The sequence below is a fragment of the Crinia signifera genome, chromosome 9 (genome assembly GCF_055691185.1).
Source record: "Crinia signifera chromosome 9, ASM5569118v1, whole genome shotgun sequence".
In the NCBI taxonomy this organism is placed as follows: domain Eukaryota; kingdom Metazoa; phylum Chordata; class Amphibia; order Anura; family Myobatrachidae; genus Crinia; species Crinia signifera.
Window position 1 is genome coordinate 21671857 of NC_139225.1, and position 19902 is coordinate 21691758.

At 47.0% G+C, this 19902-nt stretch overlaps 1 protein-coding gene across 2 annotated transcripts in view; it reads right to left on the reverse strand.

Moving 5' to 3' along the window:
• Positions 1–916: 916 nt before the first annotated feature.
• TTLL11 (tubulin tyrosine ligase like 11) overlaps positions 917–19902 on the reverse strand; it is a 121586-nt gene continuing 102600 nt past the window's right edge. For both annotated transcript variants that reach the window (XM_083158538.1, XM_083158537.1), the window contains 2 exons: positions 16421–16527; positions 917–4553 (listed from right to left, as the gene is read on the reverse strand). In XM_083158538.1, the coding sequence (XP_083014664.1) occupies positions 4261–4553; positions 16421–16527 (400 nt within the window). In that variant the 3' untranslated portion in view covers positions 917–4260. The remainder of the gene's footprint in view (positions 4554–16420; positions 16528–19902) is intronic.

Here is a 19902-nt window from a genome sequence, read left to right on the forward strand (position 1 = left end):
CACTGTTTTTTGAGCTGACGTGCCGACAGGCGGTATTTCATGCCCTACCATCCACTAGGGTGTGGTGGGAGAATAACATAGTGTGCCGAGCGCAGCAAGCGATGCAAGGGGATGCGGTGCACTTTAAACTGGGTCCATGTCGACTTTGTTGACATTCAGGTAACAAAACAGTGAAAAAACCCATGTCGACTTTTTGACTGTCGAACTAATGACCTGTCGACGTAGAACCATTTCGACCTTTTCCCATATCGACCTACACCGATGTCAAACTAATGGTGTCGACCTAATGACTGTCGACCATCATGCTGTAGACCAAATTATCCCAACCCGTGTATTGTTACAGTGTATCAGTAATGTGTTTCCCTGCTCCCACTGAAATGCATTTCCCATTGAATTTAATAAATTACGTTGCGATTTCTGCTCATCAGCGTAAAAGCACCCAAAAATGGCCTAAATTGCAAATAAATAGATTTTATTATGTCTGAAGACAGGCAATAATACACTATTATGGAAGTCAGTCCTACTCCCATTGATGTTGTGCTTCATGGTCTAAGGGTGATATCCATTGAGCTGCGGTAAATTCCTGCAGCTAATGGATTTGTCACCCATAATCCCCTACAGGCAGCCCATAGATCTGCAATAACACAAGGGGAAGTTATCTCAGATCTCATGTGTTATTGCCTGAAAAGGGTGATGTCAGCAGGGAGAATTTTACCATTATTTTAAAGCGGCAATCATTTACACTGCAAACTCAAGTTGATTTTGCCATGTACACGATTGCCGCTTTAACACCCCCCCCACCCCAAAAAAAAAACGGAAACTCTCCTAAAATCTCTCACCATCTTGAACAGAACTCCCATCTTAGTAAATTTACCCCTAAGAGAGGAGAAATCGTCGACGGAAAAAGGGTCACTGCTAAACTTTGCACAAGTGTTTTATACTTTGAGAAATGTTATAAATAAATACATATTATTAATACAATGACACATACAGTACAAGCGATACGCAGAATGTTACATGTCCCTGCATCCATTCTGTAAAAGTGCTTTGATTGTTACAAAACAATTCCTGATTTTCATCAGGGGCAAATCGCACTGTGGGGAATTGAGGCAAATGTGGTTTCAGTTTAATACAATTTTACCTCTATTACATATTATAAAAAGAGAATACATATAATACTAAATATTCAGAAATCAATGGCCAATTTATAGTCAAACAGATGATAATTCTGTGTGTAAACAGGTGAAAGATCTCTGACAGACGTAGCGGACATTGCTAACGAAACGCGTCGCCTGTGTGATATGCATCCAATGATCACTTGTACATACCGCATTTCCTGTATATACCTCCCATCTCACAGGTAGTTCCAGCCACCGCTTGCTTCTGTTACAACGTGGCGCCAGTTGTCTGACACAAATATGGGGTCCACAAGGCAATCCGTGCCCATGGGCGTTACAGCTGAGACGATGCTGGCGGCAGAGTGTTCTTCCGTGTGAGAAATATCTTCATAACTCAAATATCATAATAACACATTTACATAAATAATAAAAGAAAAAGGAGCAGTGTGCTGAGCATAGATAGGAAAATGAATTATCTCTATTGATCCAGGAGCCAGCGTCTATATACACATAGACAATCACAATGTTCTGCGTCGGCCTTCACCATTTCTCAGCCCATGGAAGACAAAAAGAGAGGACTCTCCGGCTAGTATTTCAAATGGTTCCATCCACTTTACTTTACCTGCCTCTGAGGTGTATTCAATGCCGTAGGCGAGCGGCGACAACGAGCAGGGCTTCCTGCTCGCTGTCACCACTCACCTTGTCAGTATTCAACGCACCCCCCTCATACGCCAATTCCCCCTCGCTCCGTTTTTTGTGCGAGGGGGAATTGGAGTATGCGGCTCCAGAAGCAGCGAGACTCGTGGCTAAAAACAGCGAGTTTTCTGCATTAGCCGCAGGTCTTGCTGTTTTGGGGAATTCGATTTCCCCAGAACATTGAATAGGGCTGGCAAAGGGGGTTAAACAGCGAGGATCGCTGGTTTTCTGCAATCCTCGCTGTTTAACCCCCTCGCCGGCCGCATTGAATACTACCCTCTGTCTCCCAACATCTCACTTACTTTATCCTTTATCTAACTCATCTAATAATCACATTACTGCTTGTCCAACCCTCTGCTCCTCACAGTGATTTTACTGCTTCTCCAAACCTCTGCACTGCTCCTCAGTGATTTTACTGCTTCTCCAAGCCTCCGCACTGCTCCTCACAGTTACTTACTGCTTGCCCAACCCTCTGCACTGCTCCTCTGTGATTTTGCTGCTTCTCCAACCCTCTGCACTGCTCCTGTCAGTTACTTTACTGCTTCTACAACCTCTGCATTGCTCCGGTCAGTTACTTTACTGCTTCTTCAACCCTCTGCAATGCTGTCAGTTACATTACTGTTTCTCCAACTCTTTGCACTGCTCCTGTCAGTTACTTTACTGCTCTGCACTGCTCCTGTCAGTTACTTTACGGTTTCTCCAACTCTTAGCACTGCTCCTGTCAGTTACTTTACTGCTTCTCCAACCCTCTGCACTGCTTCTGTCAGTTACTTTGCTGGTTTTCTAACCCTCTGAACTGCTCCTGTCAGTAATTTTTCTGCCATTCTAACCCTCCGCACTGCTCCTGTTAGTTACTTTACTGCTTCTCCAACATCTGCACTGCTCCTGTCAGTTACTTTACTGCTTCTCCAACATCTGCACTGCTCCTGTCAGTTACTTTACTGTTTCTTCAACCATCTGCACTGCTCCTGTCAGTTACTTTACTGCTTATTTAACCCTCCACACTTCTCCTTAATGTAATTTTACTGTTTCTCTAATCGCTGCACTGATCCTGTCAGTGATTCTACTGCTTTTTCAACTCTCCACACTGCTCCTGTCAGTGATTTTACTGTTTCTCCAACCCTCTGCTCTGCTCCTCATCATGATTTTAATGCTTCTCCTACCCTCTGCACTGCTCCTCACACTTACTTTACGGTTTCTACAACCCACTGCACTGCTCCTGTCAGTGTTTTTTACAGCTTCTACAACCTATGCACATCTCCTGTCAGTTACTGTACTGCTTCTCCAACCTCTGAACTGCTCCAGTCAGTTACTTTACTGCTTCTCCAACCTCTGCACTGCTCCTGTCAGTTACTTTACTACTTCTCCAACCACTACACTGCTCCTGTCAGTTACTTTACTGCTTTTCCAATCTCTGCACTGCTCCAGTCACTTTCCGGCTTCTCCAAATCTCAGCACTGCTCCTGTCAGTTACTTTACTGCTTCTCCAAATCTCCGCACTGCTCCTGTCAATTACTTTACTGCTTCTCTAACCCTTTGCACTTCTGTCAGTTACTTTACTGCTTCGCCAACCATCTGCACTTCTGTCCGTTACTTTATGGCTTTCTCAATACTCCACACTGCTCCTGTCAATTACTTACTGCTTCTCCAACCACTGCTCCAGTCATTTACTTTTCTGTTTCTTCAACCATCTGCACTGCTCCTGTCAGTTACTTTACCGCTTCTCCAACCCTCCACACTGTTCCTTAACGTGATTTTACAGTTTCTAAAATCTCTGCACTAATCCTGTCGGGGATTCTACTGCTTTTCCAACTCTCCGCACTGCTCCTGTCAGTGATTTTAATGTTTCTCCAACTCTCTGCACTGCTCATGTCAGTTACTTTACTGCTTCTCCAATTGTCTGCGCTGCTCCTGTCAGTGATTTTACTGTTTCACCAACCCTCTGCACTGCTCAGGTCAGTGCTTTTACTGCTTCTCCAACCTTTCTCGCTGCTCTTCTCAGTGATTTCATAACACGATGCCCCAGTGGATTATATCGTCTGCCTTAATGCATCACTGAACCTCAAAATCAAAAAAATTTTGTTACGAGAGGTAAAATCCGATGTTCGGGGTTACCTGTTCCATTGCTGGAAAAGAGCCTGTCCGGAGCTGGAAGCCGGGGGGGGTGCGGTTAGCGCTGACCCCCCGCCGACCCCACTGCCCTGGTGGCTGTGCGATCCCGTAGCCATAAGCTACAATGGGCTATCGCCATCTCAGAATGGCGATAGCCCAGGGATGCGAAGCTGGGCTGCCCGATGTTGATACATACATAGAAATGAATATTGCAGAGAATCCGAGTAAACATCTTGTGCTCTCTTGAGTCTCACGGAAGTGTTTGGTAAATATGCAGGTAATCAGGCCTTATGGGTTCTTGCATTGTCGGCCAGGTAAGTGAGAGAGGCCTTTCTCACGAATGCTGCAGTTTGTAATCTGTGAGGTTGCAGGATGGGTGTGATCGGTGTAAGAGCGGCGTATAGGAGGTCACATACACATCGGCCTTGCGCAAGCTGCTGAGAGCGGTTCTCTTCTCCGCCACCCCTCTGCTGCACAGCAGTCTCTTCTCGTCGGCAGAGTCCAGGTGGCTTTCGCAGAAGTCAGCAAGGGTCTGCACTTGCTCGTGAAGGGGGAAACCTTTGAACCGTCTTTGAGCCAGGTGGAAGAAAGCCTCAATAAACGCCTGGAGGCACATTCCTGGAACACCTGAAAACAGGAGAAAAGATGCTGAAAGCTCTCAGCTAGACTTACATACTCTTACAAGGCAAGGCCATGGCAGAGGCCTCCAGTAATGAAATACGGGCGTTTTAGGACTAGCCCTTCGCACATGGTCGCTGGGTTCTTGTATCCGCGTTACTTGCCGTCTTCCAACACCACAACATGTGGTGGTGCCACGCAAATCATGTGGTCAATTCAGGAAGCAATGAAAATAGTGGGCCAATGGAGAAGTTGTCCACAACAACCAACCAGCTGCTGTGTATAATTCTATACCATGCACTCGAAGAAGGTGACCACTGATTGGTTGCCCTGGGCAACTTCTCCACTGACTCACTGTTTCACCGCTTCCTGAATAGAACTCCATGTACATCACTGGCCACAATTTGCAGTTGCAGACATAAGTCCACCGGAGCAGTTGGGTATTGCTTCGGTGCTGGCACGGTGCTGCGAAAAGTAGCTGCGCCACAATCTCTAAGAGACACTCCTTTATTGCTAGATAGTAGCAAACGTGTAAACTGCTGGTTATTGTACATGTCTGAGTTCCCCCAGTGAACCGGAGGAGGCGGAAGGATCTCTCCTCGCACTGCGGGTCAACTTCTTTAGGGAAGTTCAAGCAGCAGGGCTCGGAATGATAACGTCATCAGAAGATGGCGTCAATTCCTGCAGCCAATTACTGACGAATGTTCAGCATTAAGACTGCAATGGTTATTGGGCCCGCCACACATAACATGCGGAAACTTAGGTTTCTAGACATACAGCGGATCCATCAGCTTACATGCAAAGGACTCTTTCGTCTTCTATTGACTTTTCCCCATCTTTTAAAGACTCCTAAATGAGCTGTTTTGTATAAAAGATATTACTCCAGCATTTTACGTTTAACACTGGATTTACCATTCCCCTCTTCGAAGAGATAAAGGAGATGTACTAAACTTTGGTGAGTGATAAAGTGGATGGACATAAAGTACCAGCCAATCGGCTCCTAACTTCCATGTAACAGGCTGTGTGTAAAAATGACAGTTAGCATCTGACTGGCTGATAGTTTACCTCTCTCCAAGGCTTAATACATCTGCACTGCAACTTACCAATGTTCGAAAGTCTGTTACATTAGCGACCCATACCGTAGAGTCCCGATCATGTGACCAGTATTAAGATGCCCCGTTACGTACGGCGGGCAGTCCTGTGAGTAATATCATATGCCATCCATGTGGATATGATGCGGTGCGATAAGTAGTGAAGCTCTGTTCCCTTTATTATACTGCCCCAGGTGGTCTTTCTAATGAACCACTAATTCTTAAAATGATGTCAAGGATCATGTTCCCAAGGGAAACGATGTTAGTCATTAATTATTAATGTAGAAGGATTAAACGTCCTTGTATAGCGAAACGCTACAGTAGCTGCACTCTGAAGAGAAGACCAAGATCTTATTTCTGCTTAACGGTTCTAACTCGCGCTACCGAAGCTACGAAGAAAACATTTAACCTGATGCCGGAGAAAGGGGTTCTAAGCTACCCGAAAGCCGGGAAACCTCATAATCTTGTCAATTAGTTATCACAAAGGTTTTTTTTATTATTTGTAACAGTAAAATGCATAATTTTGGCTGATTTTTTTTTGTAACCATAACTATGTTTTATATTTGTGTTCCTGTAGTGATTGTGGGCTGAGTACGTGCTGGGAAGAAGGTCCCCTGAATATCCCCCTAGTGTTCCTGACGCTGAATACTGCCCACAAAATTCGGGTGGACGCACGGATATGAAGAGAACTACAAGGTGCAAAAGCACTGCACGGGCAAGAGCTTTGAGTACCCAGAAGACCCAAGTACAGGGGTGTTATAGCAACTTATACAATGAGGGATACAGTATGTGTAATTGGCGGATAGGCTGCTGGGGGTCAGTGGAGAGAAAGCGGCATCCCGCTAAACAGAATCCCGACACGGCTGGGTAAGGATACGCACCCTTCCACCCAACCCATACTTGCCTACCCTTCTGGAAGCTGCAGGAGTTTTGGGGAAGTCTTAGACATCAGCATTCTAGGGATGGCCATCGTTGCCATTATCATCGAAGGCAAAAGTGGCCATATGCAACGGATGACCATCAATGTTTTTACCTATCGATGGTCATCCATTTTCTTTGACTGAGTGTCCTGTGGGCCAATTAGAACATGGGGGCCGGGCTGCACAGGTGTCGGGGACGAAGCTATGCTCCATGTCTTGGCACCTTGAGGAAAAAATAAAAAAATGCTTGACATTGATGGAGGGAAACCATTTGGTTGTACCCCATCAATGATTGATGGTCGATGGCCATCCCTACAGCATGCATGACAAATGGCTGGCAGGTCTGATCAACATCAGGCTGTTTGGCTGGGGTTAACCAATCAGATTACAGCAATTATCCTATAGAAGATGCTAGATAAACGGGAAGCCGAATTTCTCACTTCTAAAATCTCCCTCTTTAGTAAATGTACCCCCAAATGTCACCTATACCGTAGATTACAAGACTCCATCCCATCCAGTCCTCTCCTCCGTAGCGGGTGCACGATAAGCTGAAGCGTTCTAACAAATGATGGTATCTGTTTTCTCTTACAATGAAGCATCATCTGTTCTAAATCAGAGAATAGATCTGAGTGTGATTCAGTCTGCAGCTCTAATACATCTCGCTCTGCAGTCAGACCCTGAACCATTCCCATCGCCCGGCTCCCGGTATCAGCAGGCAGGAGGGAGAATGTGTCATTGTAACAATTCCGGATTATTAACTGGCTGAAATAAACCATAACAGCCAGAGATGATCAGTTATTATGAATGATGCCTCTCTCAAGCACCAAATATGTTATTCCACATTCTTTGCAGAATATTTATTGGAAATATTCGGCATCTGTGCTGTGCAAGTGATACTGTAAAATCATTATCTATGTCTACTTCAGGCAGAAGACCAGCATTAAAGCTCAGGGGTCCCCCGGAAGGCGTCCGAGTACTGAATCCGCACTGTATATAAATCGTCTCGGATACACAGGGGCTGGCTACGAGATGTCACTCACATACTTCAGCTGAAGTTAACGCTATTATACAATTTTATTGCGGGATAAGAAGTTCACTATAGGTGGGGAATCAGTCGTAGGCTTATAGGGATCAGGGGTTCACTGGCATGGTAACGGTAGGGGAAGAGAGTATTCCAGAAAGTTGGCGAGCCTGGTAGTAGGGGCAGTGGTTGGGGTGTGGGGGCTGTGAATTTGGGGAAAGAGAATATTTTCTGCCGATGTAACATAGGCACATACATTACTGCTCTCTCCCGGTGTAACCCAGGCACATATACTACTGCTCTCTCCTGCTGAAACCCAGGCACATATACTACTGCTCTCTCCTGCTGAAACCCAGGCACATATACTACTGCTCTCTCCTGCTGTAAACCAGGCACATATACTACTGCTCTCTCCTGCTGTAACCCAGGTACATATACTACTGCTCTCTCCTGCTGTAACCCAGGCACATATACTACTGCTCTCTCCTTCTGTAACCCAGGCACATATACTACTGCTCTCTCCCGATGTAACCCAGGCACATATACTACTGCTCTCTCCTGCTGTAACCCAGGCACATATACTACTGCTCTCTCCTGCTGTAACCCAGGCACATATACTACTGCTCTCTCCCGATGTAACCCAGGCACATATACTACTGCTCTCTCCCAATGTAACCCAGGCACATATACTACTGCTCTCTCACGATGTAACCCAGGCACATATACTACTGCTCTCTCCTGCTGTAACCCACTCACATATACTACTGCTCTCTCCCGATGTAACCCAGGCACATATACTACTGCTCTCTCCTGCTGTAAACCACTCACATATACTACTGCTCTCTCCCGATGTAACCCAGGCACAGATACTACTGCTCTCTCCTGCTGTAACCCACTCACATATACTACTGCTCTCTCCCGATGTAACCCAGGCACATATACTACTGCTCTCTCCTGCTGTAACCCAGGTACATATACTACTGCTCTCTCCTGCTGTAACCCAGGCACATATACTACTGCTCTCTCCCGATGTAACCCAGGCACATATACTACTGCTCTCTCCTGCTGTAACCCAGGCACATATACTACTGCTCTCTCCTGCTGTAACCCACTCACATATACTACTGCTCTCTCCTGCTGTAACCCAGGCACATTACCTACTGCTCTCTCCTGCTGTAACCCACTCACATATACTACTGCTCTCTCCCGATGTAACCCAGGCACATATACTACTGCTCTCTCCCGATGTAACCTAGGCACATATACTACTGCTCTCTCCTGCTGTAACCCACTCACATATACTACTGCTCTCTCCCGATGTAACCCAGGCACATATACTACTGCTCTCTCCTGCTGTAAACCACTCACATATACTACTGCTCTCTCCCGATGTAACCCAGGCACATATACTACTGCTCTCTCCTGCTGTAACCCACTCACATATACTACTGCTCTCTCCCGATGTAACCCAGGCACATATACTACTGCTCTCTCCTGCTGTAACCCAGGAGCACATACTACTGCTCTCTCCTGGTGTAAACCACGCACATATACTACTGCTCTCTCCCGGTGTAACCCAGGCATATATACTACTGCTCTCTCCTGGTGTAACCCAGGCACATATACTACTGCTCTCTCCTGCTGTAACCCAGGCACATATACTACAGCTCTCTCCCGCTGTAACCCAGGCACATATACTACTGCTCTCTCCTGCTGTAACCCACTCACATATACTACTGCTCTCTCCTGCTGTAACCCACTCACATATACTACTGCTCTCTCCCGATGTAACCCGGGCACATATACTACTGCTCTCTCCCGATGTAACCCGGGCACATATACTACCGCTCTCTCCTGCTGTAACCCAGGCACATATACTACTGCTCTCTCCTGCTGTAAACCACTCACATATACTACTGCTCTCTCCCGATGTAACCCAGGCACATATACTACTGCTCTCTCCTGCTGTAAACCACTCACATATACTACTGCTCTCTCCCGATGTAACCCAGGCACATATACTACTGCTCTCTCCTGCTGTAACCCACTCACATATACTACTGCTCTCTCCCGATGTAACCCAGGCACATATACTACTGCTCTCTCCTGCTGTAACCCAGGAGCACATACTACTGCTCTCTCCTGGTGTAAACCACGCACATATACTACTGCTCTCTCCCGGTGTAACCCAGGCATATATACTACTGCTCTCTCCTGGTGTAACCCAGGCACATATACTACTGCTCTCTCCCGCTGTAACCCAGGCACATATACTACAGCTCTCTCCCGCTGTAACCCAGGCACATATACTACTGTTCTCTCCCGATGTAACCCAGGCACATATACTACTGCTCTCTCCTGCTGTAACCCAGACACATATACTACTGCTCTCTCCTGGTGTAACCCAGGCACATATACTGCTGCTCTCTTCTGCTGTAACCCAGGCACATATACTACTGCTCTCTCCTAGTGTAACCTAGGCACATATACTGCTGCTCTCTCCTGCTGTAACCCAGACACATATACTACTGCTCTCTCCTGGTGTAACCCAGGCACATATACTGCTGCTCTCTTCTGCTGTAACCCAGGCACATATACTACTGCTCTCTCCTAGTGTAACCAAGGCACATATACTGCTGCTCTCTCCTGCTGTAACCCAGGCACATATTTATTACTGCTCTCTCTCCTGCTGAAACCCAGGCACATATAATACTGCTCTCTCCTAGTGTAACCCAGGCACATATACTACTGCTCTCTCCTAGTGTAACCCAGGCACATATACTACTGCTCTCTCCTAGTGTAACCCAGGCACATATATTACTGCTCTCTCCCGATGTAACCCAGGCACATATACTACTGCTCTCTCCCGATGTAACCCAGGCACATATACTACTGCTCTCTCCTGCTGTAACCCAGGCACATATACTACTGCTCTCTCCTGCTGTAACCCAGGCACATATACTACTGCTCTCTCCTGCTGTAACCCAGGCACATATACTACCGCTCTCTCCTGCTGTAACCCAGGCACATATACTACTGCTCTCTCCCGCTGTAACCCAGGGGCACATTTACTTTCTTTTGTAAATGTCTAGTTAAACACCTTTTCTCTTCATTAAACTACAGGGTTTATAAGAAACACCTTGCAGACATCTTCTGCAATATGCAGTGTCTGTTACTCTGAGATATGTGTAATCATGTCTGAAGTGCTTATGTGCAGAGATGTGCATGTATTTCCATTTGCTTTACATAATAAAACACTTAGGTGCAAGCCTCTACATGTAATAAAGACCACATTCATTTCGTTTTAAAGATACTTTCTTACATAGATAATGTAAACTGCATTATATTACTACGGACTGCAGGGCACCCATTTGGCCTCTGGCCCACATTAAACTGCAAATGCTTTTCCTAGGTCTACACTAGTAGGTCACAGCAGCCAACCAGAATCAGGAACTGTGCATTGCAGGTCATAACAGGGGACATGTCAGGATGACAGGGGCTGTTCTCACCATTTTTTTTGGGCATCGGTGAGCAACAGAAATGCATGTATTTACACCCCCTGCGTTGCAGCCTGGTTTCTATAAGTGCACAGTGACAGAACTTGTTTGCTACGGCCAGTGTCGGACTGGGGCATGAAGGGCCCACCGGGAGATGAAGTTATAGGGGCCTACTTTAGGGGGTGTGGCCAGCTGCCACAAAAGTTTGACTAACCATGCAAGAGTATAAATATTATAGTAAAATAAATACTGCTAGTGCATGCATGATAATGCACCAGATTTATAACAGCAATGCACTGTAGAGAATACATCATCGTTCTGTGCAGTATAATATAACATATGTATAACTAGGTGATTCATCGCGCCCTACGGGCGCTCTTCACACCCGCATAAGGGGTTGCGCCCCCTTAATTTGTGAACTTTTGTATTGTGAGAAATATGGTTAGAATTGTATAAAATTGTATGATGGGCAACCCTAGAATTGAAGGAGGTTGGGGGACAGTATGCAGCTCCCGGCTGTGGGTGAGCATCTCCTCCCACTGGGAGGGAGTGATGGTGCTTGAGAGCAGGAGGCTGTATAATAGTGGTATGTGGGTAAGACATTGATAAAAGTTGTGGCGCTGGTGCAGAGGACCGTGGGGACACTTCTGGCTTCTGCCAGTGGCAGTACAGGATCCCCCATTCTCACGGGGGGTCTGTGAAATGTGGGAGCGGGGGTCCACTGGGGGGGGGGGGGAATCGCGGGAGGGAAGGTCGTGGGGGTCCGCGAATCGCAGGGGGGGGGTAGTGGGGGTCTGCCAATCGCGGGAGGGGGGGTGCAGGGGGTGCCCTGAGTCGCGGGAGGGGTCCCGAGAATCGTGGGAGGGGGGGCACGAGGGGTGGCTTGGGTGGTGTGTGTTACCTGTTGGCTGTGGAGTAATGGTGGATGGTGGGCGTGTACTGTAGCCCTGGCTGGGCGGGGGGAGGTGATGTCCAGGGGGTGGTGGTGTGTATCACACTGGTCTTTTCCCTGGGGGGGGGGGGGGCAGGTTTGTGTAGAACGCTGGGTGGGAACGTTATACACACAGGGGATGAGTGACAGATCTGGCTAAATATATAAGAGATGTATAATTCATGTTCACAGCCTGGAACCTTAACCGTATAATTGAAAGTGGGGCCCACCGGGGGCTTCCCCTGTACCCCTGTGGGCCAGTCCAACACGCTCCGGCCGTTGGTAATTTTTTTCAAATGTAGACATTACTTCATTTTCTAATAAAAAAAACCACTTAGACATTTTTATGGGTCTTTTACAATGTAAGTAGTTAAAAACTTTTCAAAATGACGTCTTCTGCCATGTACTTTCATTTAGAGATGTGACAGTTTCTACTTTCACTTTGAGCTGTGACAGTTTTTAGCCCACAAACTCTCCACCTACTTGTGATGGATCACAGGCAACCCCTGTTCCCCCGCCGCTGGGAGGGAGAATCGAGGTCGGACCGGCTTCCGACTCAAGTCCCAAGCGCACAGGGCCACACACGGACCTGAGGTGGACATCACAATGACCCAATTTGGGCCGAACAACGCAGACCATCTCTAACCCGACCCCACGGCATTACCCGAGTCCCAGGATTCGACCAGCAGAAATGCTCCTGTATCCTGCAGCGCAGGTAATAACCTTGGACTCCTCCATGCAGAAGCCCGGCGCAAGGCACTAATGCTACGACAAGCGGCGCAGACACACAGAGAGATCTGCCCGTTACTGTCACGCCACTAACCCGGCATTATCTTGTAAGCTGCTTAATCAATGTTTACACACACAATGTTATTTCAGACCCGCTGTTCTGAAGTGTCTGTTGAAGTTGCGTTAATGTCCCGTGGATGGCACAAATGAAGCCGCGTAATGGCGGAGCAATCAGCCGCCATCAGATTGCCGCTCTCCTCTGCCAAACTGCAGCGAGCGAGAGGAACATTACCTTTTAATAGAGGGATTTAGATTTTTATTCAAAGGAATCCATTGCACAGAGCTTAGGCGCGGAGAGCGGAGAGGCACTTAGTAGCACATTCATCTCCTGTTTAATGGGAGCAGGACTTAATTTAGCGAGCGAGCCATGTGTAACCAAACGCAGTTATGGTATGCAAATCCAGAGTGCGGGCTGCAGCGCTATTGGCTAATGATGATTACACCACAGGGCCCACACATTTACAAACACATTATAATGAGATATGACTCATTATATGCAGATATACAGCAACGGGATCTATTACCCTTTTATCGATCTTTTATGATTTGATTACTCGGCAAACACAATTTATTTAAAAATAAGAGAGTGTGACCCCTATGTCCCATTGTCCCCTGAGATACCGCACAACACAGGATATCTGGCCAAGCCACTGTGTGAAGACATGGATAGGTACCGTGGATGTTCTGGGCCTGATTCAGACGCTAGGCTGCAATTGTTGTAGATGGGACAAAACCATGCTGCACTGCAGGTGGGGCAGATGTAACATGAGCAGAGAGAGTTAGATTTGGCACCATTAGTGGTTGACCTAGTGACTGTTGATCTAGACATTATTGACCCAGGGGCCGCACACCCTACGCAAGACTTTTAAATTTATTTATTCATGTGAATGGGTTGGTAGGGGCCCCAGTTCATTGCTGCAAAAACACGCTGACCAATCGCATATCTGCATACCATTCGCACTGCCGGCTACTTGTGCTAGGTTGGAACCTGGTAGCTATGACACAATCCGGGTAGACCCTTTCACACCCAACCTGGACCTGGATAACCTGGCAATAACCTGTGTTATATACGTTTGGTGCGAAGGTACTGCTGCCTGGGTGGTGCAGGTGTAAAGGTCCCACTGGCTTTAATTTGCACCAAAGTCTCCAAAATAAATGTTTTGCAAGACCGAACTTTGATCCAATTTCCCCACGATCTAAGATCTCTGCCTGATAGAACTGTATTGAGAAAAATCACAAAACATGAACAAACTACGGTAAAAGGGGGCGGCAACCAAGCGTTTTTGGAGTACAGTCCGAACAATGCAGGCATGTCCAGATTACTCGCGACGGGGTCACATGCAGCCACTGCCACCCAAAAAATGGCCGCCCTGAGACTAGGTTTGCAGCTAGGTTGCGCAAGTGCAACAGATGCCATAAGCCATTTGTGAAACAACCGTGTAGAGCTGCAGAGAGACTACACTGACCTAGGGGGTTGTTCTGGCTGATTCGCTCCGATGCAAATTCACATCCTTGAGAGTCAACCAGATCCCGCCTTGCGAAGGTTGGTACGCCGGCCCACCATTCGCACGGCTTATACTTCGCAAGGCCTGCGAGAGGATGTTTTACATAAACATACATTTGCAGCCTGCAGGGGAACACCCACAGCATTCGATGGTCGCTGACCAATGAATGATGTGCAAGGCACAAGCACATCTAAGGTTACTCTGAGGGAAGTGGGTGGGCAGCTTACATCCGGTGATGTCAGCTGCCCGCCCCCCCAACCCCCCCCCCACCCGCACCATCGTCCCATTAGCATGAGAATGCCCAGGGTTCTCATGGGAACGCCAATGTGACGCTGGGCGCTACCAAATGCTAATGAGCCGCCCCACACTCCCACCGCAAGCATGGGTGTGTGCACCCAACAACAGTTTGTTCGCCGTGGCCCCGCGCAAACATCGGCCCTGTGCAAACGAACATGGCCCTGCCAATGGACCTGAATAAGATCCCTACTGTGCAACCTTGGTTTATTTTTACAGTAACGTAGGGAAGAGGCTCTAGGAAATTATATCATCCTGTTTATAATAATCAGCTTTTAAAATGAGATTCCCATATTCAGAACAAATAGCTGGCAGCATTACACCGACTTAATATAACATTTGTATTACATCACATCCCAATCCCTGTGCTCCCTCCACAACTGCCGGCGTACAATGATCGTAAGGAATACCTAGCTGGTGTGCCTGGGTTCTCTGGGCAAAGTTGGGCTGGCGGCACATTTTACCCCTTTTCCCCCTCTTATGGGTCAAATTTACAAAAATCACTCCCTAGCTGGCTGCACATAACTGTCACAGTTTCCAGGCCACCCAGCAGGTGCACACGGAGAGTTCAGCAACTGTCACATTTTCCAGAGCACAATGGTGATGCATTGTAAGTGGCAGAGGGACATTTGCCCCATAAACATGAAATGAAGTAGCCAATTACAACACCAATACAATAAAGGTCTAGTATGATATTGACAAAAGGTCGACACACACTAGGTTGACATGGAAATTGTCGGCACAAGAAAAGTCGACATGCGTTTTTTATGGGTTTTTGGGTGTCGGTGTTGACATCTGTCAACATGGTTCCCCAATTGGCATAAAGCGTACCCTAGCATGTCTCTCTTTGCACGTACTTTACCATTCTCATTTGTAGTCCACGTGGATTGAACAAGTTATCTGAGAGAAAAAAATCGTGAAAACTTGACAATTGTGACCAACCCATTGCTTGGGTCGACCTTTTGTCAAAATCAACCTAGCGAATATTAAATTTCTGACCATGTTGACCAATAATGGTCGACCGTTTGACTGTCGACCTAGATGCGGTCTACTTATTAACTGAACTGGAACCAATGTACGGACCAAGAGCTTAAGGGGGTGATTCAGTTTGGTTTTCAAAAGCAAACTCCTTTAATGGACAAAACCATGTGCACTGCAGGTGGGGCAGATGTAACATGTGCAGAGAGAGAGAGTTAGATTTGGATGGGGTGTGTTCAAACTGAAATCTAAATTGCAGTGTCAGAATAAATAGCCAGTATTTACCCTGCACAGAAACAAAATAACTCCCCCAAATGTAACTCTCTCTGCACATGTTACATCTGCCCCATCTGCAGGGCAGCATGGTTTTATCCATTAAAGAAGGAGTATGCTTTTGCAAACCAAACTGAATCGCTCCCTTAATCTGATACAGATGACAGCATGCCATCTGTCTTGGTGTGCCATTCACTGAGAATGGGACGCGCGTGCGTGTGGGACGCACGATGCGGTAATACATGGCGCGCGGTCAGGATAAATAAAAATGGCTTCCTCTGTACGTTGTCCCGGCAATGGCATCATAGAAACGAGTCACCATATACTAATATATAGATATCATCTAATCACGCTCACATGGTATATGAACACTGCGCGCTTTGTATATGCCGAAACAACTTTGTTGCAGGCCCTGCAATATTCCGCCCCCGGAATGAGGCTGCAGCGAAGCCATTTTCATTTTGGGGGTAGGGAATTAATTTTTCGTGTCACTGGGGGGGGAAGCGAGGAGGAAATAACTCGCTGCAATGGAATTGAAATGGAAATACGCTGGGAAGCTGGGAGAAGAGAAAATTACCTGACTCTCTTTGGTCTAAGCTCACGCTGTTCCATCGTCTTGTTATGTCAATGTAGAGAATATCTCCAGATGCCATTGAAAAATTGCCGCTGCTCAGCTTACAGCTCCTGCGGAAGAGAGAGAGAGAGAGAGAAGCGGTGACTTTTGTGCGCGAATTAATACTTTGACGGTTGCCGGAACTCATTGATCTTGGAGAGCGGCCTCAGCCGGCTGCTGGGTATTTATTCATGTGTTACACAGGTGGGGGAAGAGTTTCTTTATGCGCTTTCTCATGACCTTCAAAATGAAGATGTTTTTTAAATTGTATTTCTTTCATGAAAGGGTTTTGTGCAACTGACGTTAAATCCCTATTCAGTATGAGACAGAAACAAGGCCAGCCAGAAACAGAGACACGTTGTGATCATCAGTGGAATTAAATGGAAGAGATACTTGGAGAAAAGTAAAGTTCGGCTTAAGTCCTTAAGAAAGTTTTCTCTCCCGGCCTTTGTTACTTTATTGAATGCGTGGCCTCGCTAATCCGGCTCGGTGCCTCGCTGAGCCATTGCTACTCTTTATTCCGCCATCATATACTGTAATACAGATTGATGCAAGTGTTACAGATAAATGAGTTTATTCTATAAAGCAATTGTGTATCGGACTCACTGCAATGGTTTGAACATTGAGGAGGTGAATCATTCAGTAATAAAACAGCGTTGTCACCCCTTTACACCAGAAAATGCAGGGAATTACCCGGGAAAATGGTCCCTGGATCAAGCATGGACATTCCCGGGTTGGCCCCTTTCACACCACCCTTGTCCCTGCATTTTTTGGTGTGAGGGGGCAGCGGTATCCAGACTACGGGGATCCGGGCAGCGGCATCTGGTCGCTTCTAGTGCTATTTGCTGGGCAGCGGGGCGGGAAGCGCTGGATTTGAAAACGTATTGAAAAGACTAGCCGGACGCTGATTGGCTGAGAGCATCTGGCCTGTCTTTTCTAAATTTTATACAAATTCAGCGGTGCTTCCTGCCCCGCTGCCAGGCAAATAGAGCTAGAAGCACCCAGCCACCGATGCCCAGATCCCTGCAGTATGGATCCCACCACCCGCTGCCCCGACCCTGGTAAGTACCTTACACGCCAGCCAGTAACCTGGGCTGGTCGCGGGAGCAACTCTGCTAGTTAGCAGGGTTGAAATCCCAGCAAATTTTTCTGGGAATTTTGTCTGGTGTGAAATGGGTAATTAATTGGAGTCCTGTAGGTTTGCAGAACAAGGTTGCGGCGTTTCTAGTGGAGCACAAGTTTGCATAGAGAGGAGAAGTTGGGTGGTGTAAGAGGATGCGGTCATTTGGTCTACAGCATTATGGTTGACAGTCATTAGGTCGACACCATTAGGTCGACATGGGTCTAGGTCGACATGGGAAAAGGTCAACATGGTTCTAGGTCAAAAGGTCATTAGTTCGACAGGTCAAAAGGTCGACATGGGGGTTTTCACTGTTTTTTTTTTAGTCTAGGGCGTGGTGGGAGAATAAAATAGTGTGCCCGACGCATTGTGAACACAGCAAGCGATGCGAGGGGATGCGGTGCACTTTAGACTGTGTCCATGTCGACTGTGTTGACATTCAGGTAAAAAAACTGAAAAACCCCATGTCAACCTTTTGACTGTCGACCTAGACAATGTCGAACTAACGAGCTTTCAGCCTAGACCCATGTCGACCTTTTCCCATGCCGACCTAATGGTGTCGACCTAATGAATATAGACCATAATGCTGTAGACCAAATGATCCCAACCCGGTGTGAGGGGGTTCCTGGCAAACATGGGTTCTGCAAACCAGTGCTGGAGGGAGCGAGATTACTGAAATGATGGGCCTGATTCAGGTAAGCGCTGCCCGCCGCCCCACCACCCGCATCCCCTCGCTAGCATGCGGGGGGGGGGGGAATGTATGCGAAAATATTCCCCTTTGCATACGGCTGAAGGGAAGAGAATGCGATCTCTCCCCCGGTCGGAAATGAAAGTCAGCCTGAACTGATTTTTATTTCCATCGCCGACCACCAAAGTTATGTGAAGTCAGCTGCCCCTGCAAACATCTCAATGTCCCATCAATGACAAGACACGCTAAAGTCGAATCTGCATTGTCGAAAAGTGGCCGCTAAATTGTCCAATCTGCGGCAGTTTTTTACAAAATACACGTGGATGAAGTTTTTCACCGAACCACGTGTTTTCCAACCGTTTGAACTTGTTAAAATGTGTCGATATTTCGTAAATATCCTCATACACTGAACACCCCCTTTAGCGATCCACATTTCTCTAACCCCTTCCATCGGGATCGGAGAACTCAGGGGCATTCAGGGAACGTGTATATGGATCCCGCTCCTTTCGCTGACAGCCTCCTAATGTGCAAACACAATAATGCCGGCCCAGCCGAGGCTGTTTATACCACAAGAAATGCTTAACTCCGTCAATTGGTTTTTGAAGTGACCGCAGCTGAAACACGGCAATATTAAAATGTCAGGTATAATAAAGCAACACGTCTTTGATATGTGACACATTATTTATTTATTATGAGTTATGCAGGGAACGGGCTCCGGTTATATAAACATTATGCTACACTGAAGTGATAAAGTTTATTGTGTAACATTATTTGATGCCTTTGGTGTATGATGGGGAATTGTTCCCAAATCAGATGCAAAATAAAAGTGAAGTGAAGAGATTGCATATTTCCACCTGTATACTGATCTCACCTGCACCTGGTTTACGCTAAGTCTTCACCAGCAGCGCGTGGTGGCACCTACCCTATAGCAGGGGCAGAATATAGGCTCCTAACAGGTGTATACGCATGGTTCTGCATGGACCAGAATCGTGTGGACACAGGCATGACCTACATCGGACCTCTTCTTCCCTTCCCCGTTCTCTTCAGTCATAAGGAACTCTAACATTAGGCAGCTGCCCAGTGTGCCAGGATCTGGGGGGCACCACGAGACTGCCTATCACAAAGTTAAGGATGTCTATGAAGAAGACATCATTGTTGCCACTTGAGGGACTGGAAAGTGGGTATTGGTGGCAGTGTTGGGTGAGGGGGGCAGTAGAAGGAAGTTTTTCCAAGAAGACTTAAACCAGCCCTGTATCCAGTCCAAATGAGATTAGGAAGGCCAGTCAGAGCGAGTGTGCTTGAAAGCCACGAGGCTTGGGTCAAAGCTTGTAGGAAGACCATCAAACAGACACTGAGGGGTAGATGTATGAAGCAGTGATAATGGAGAAGTGATAAAGTGCCGGATAATTTAGGCACCATGCACCTGACTGATCCTTTTTAAACCCAAAAATGGAACAACAAGTGTCTGCGGCGCTCGGGGCTAGCGTAGTGTGTACTGGGCAGTGTACCTTCTGCAGCCACCGTGCTGGAGGAATGCCAACCTCCCCAAAATACCGCAAGAAACCCAAGTTGCACGGGGCGCTGTAGTGACACACTAGACAATTAAAATCAATAAAATGTATTGGGTACACATAGCAT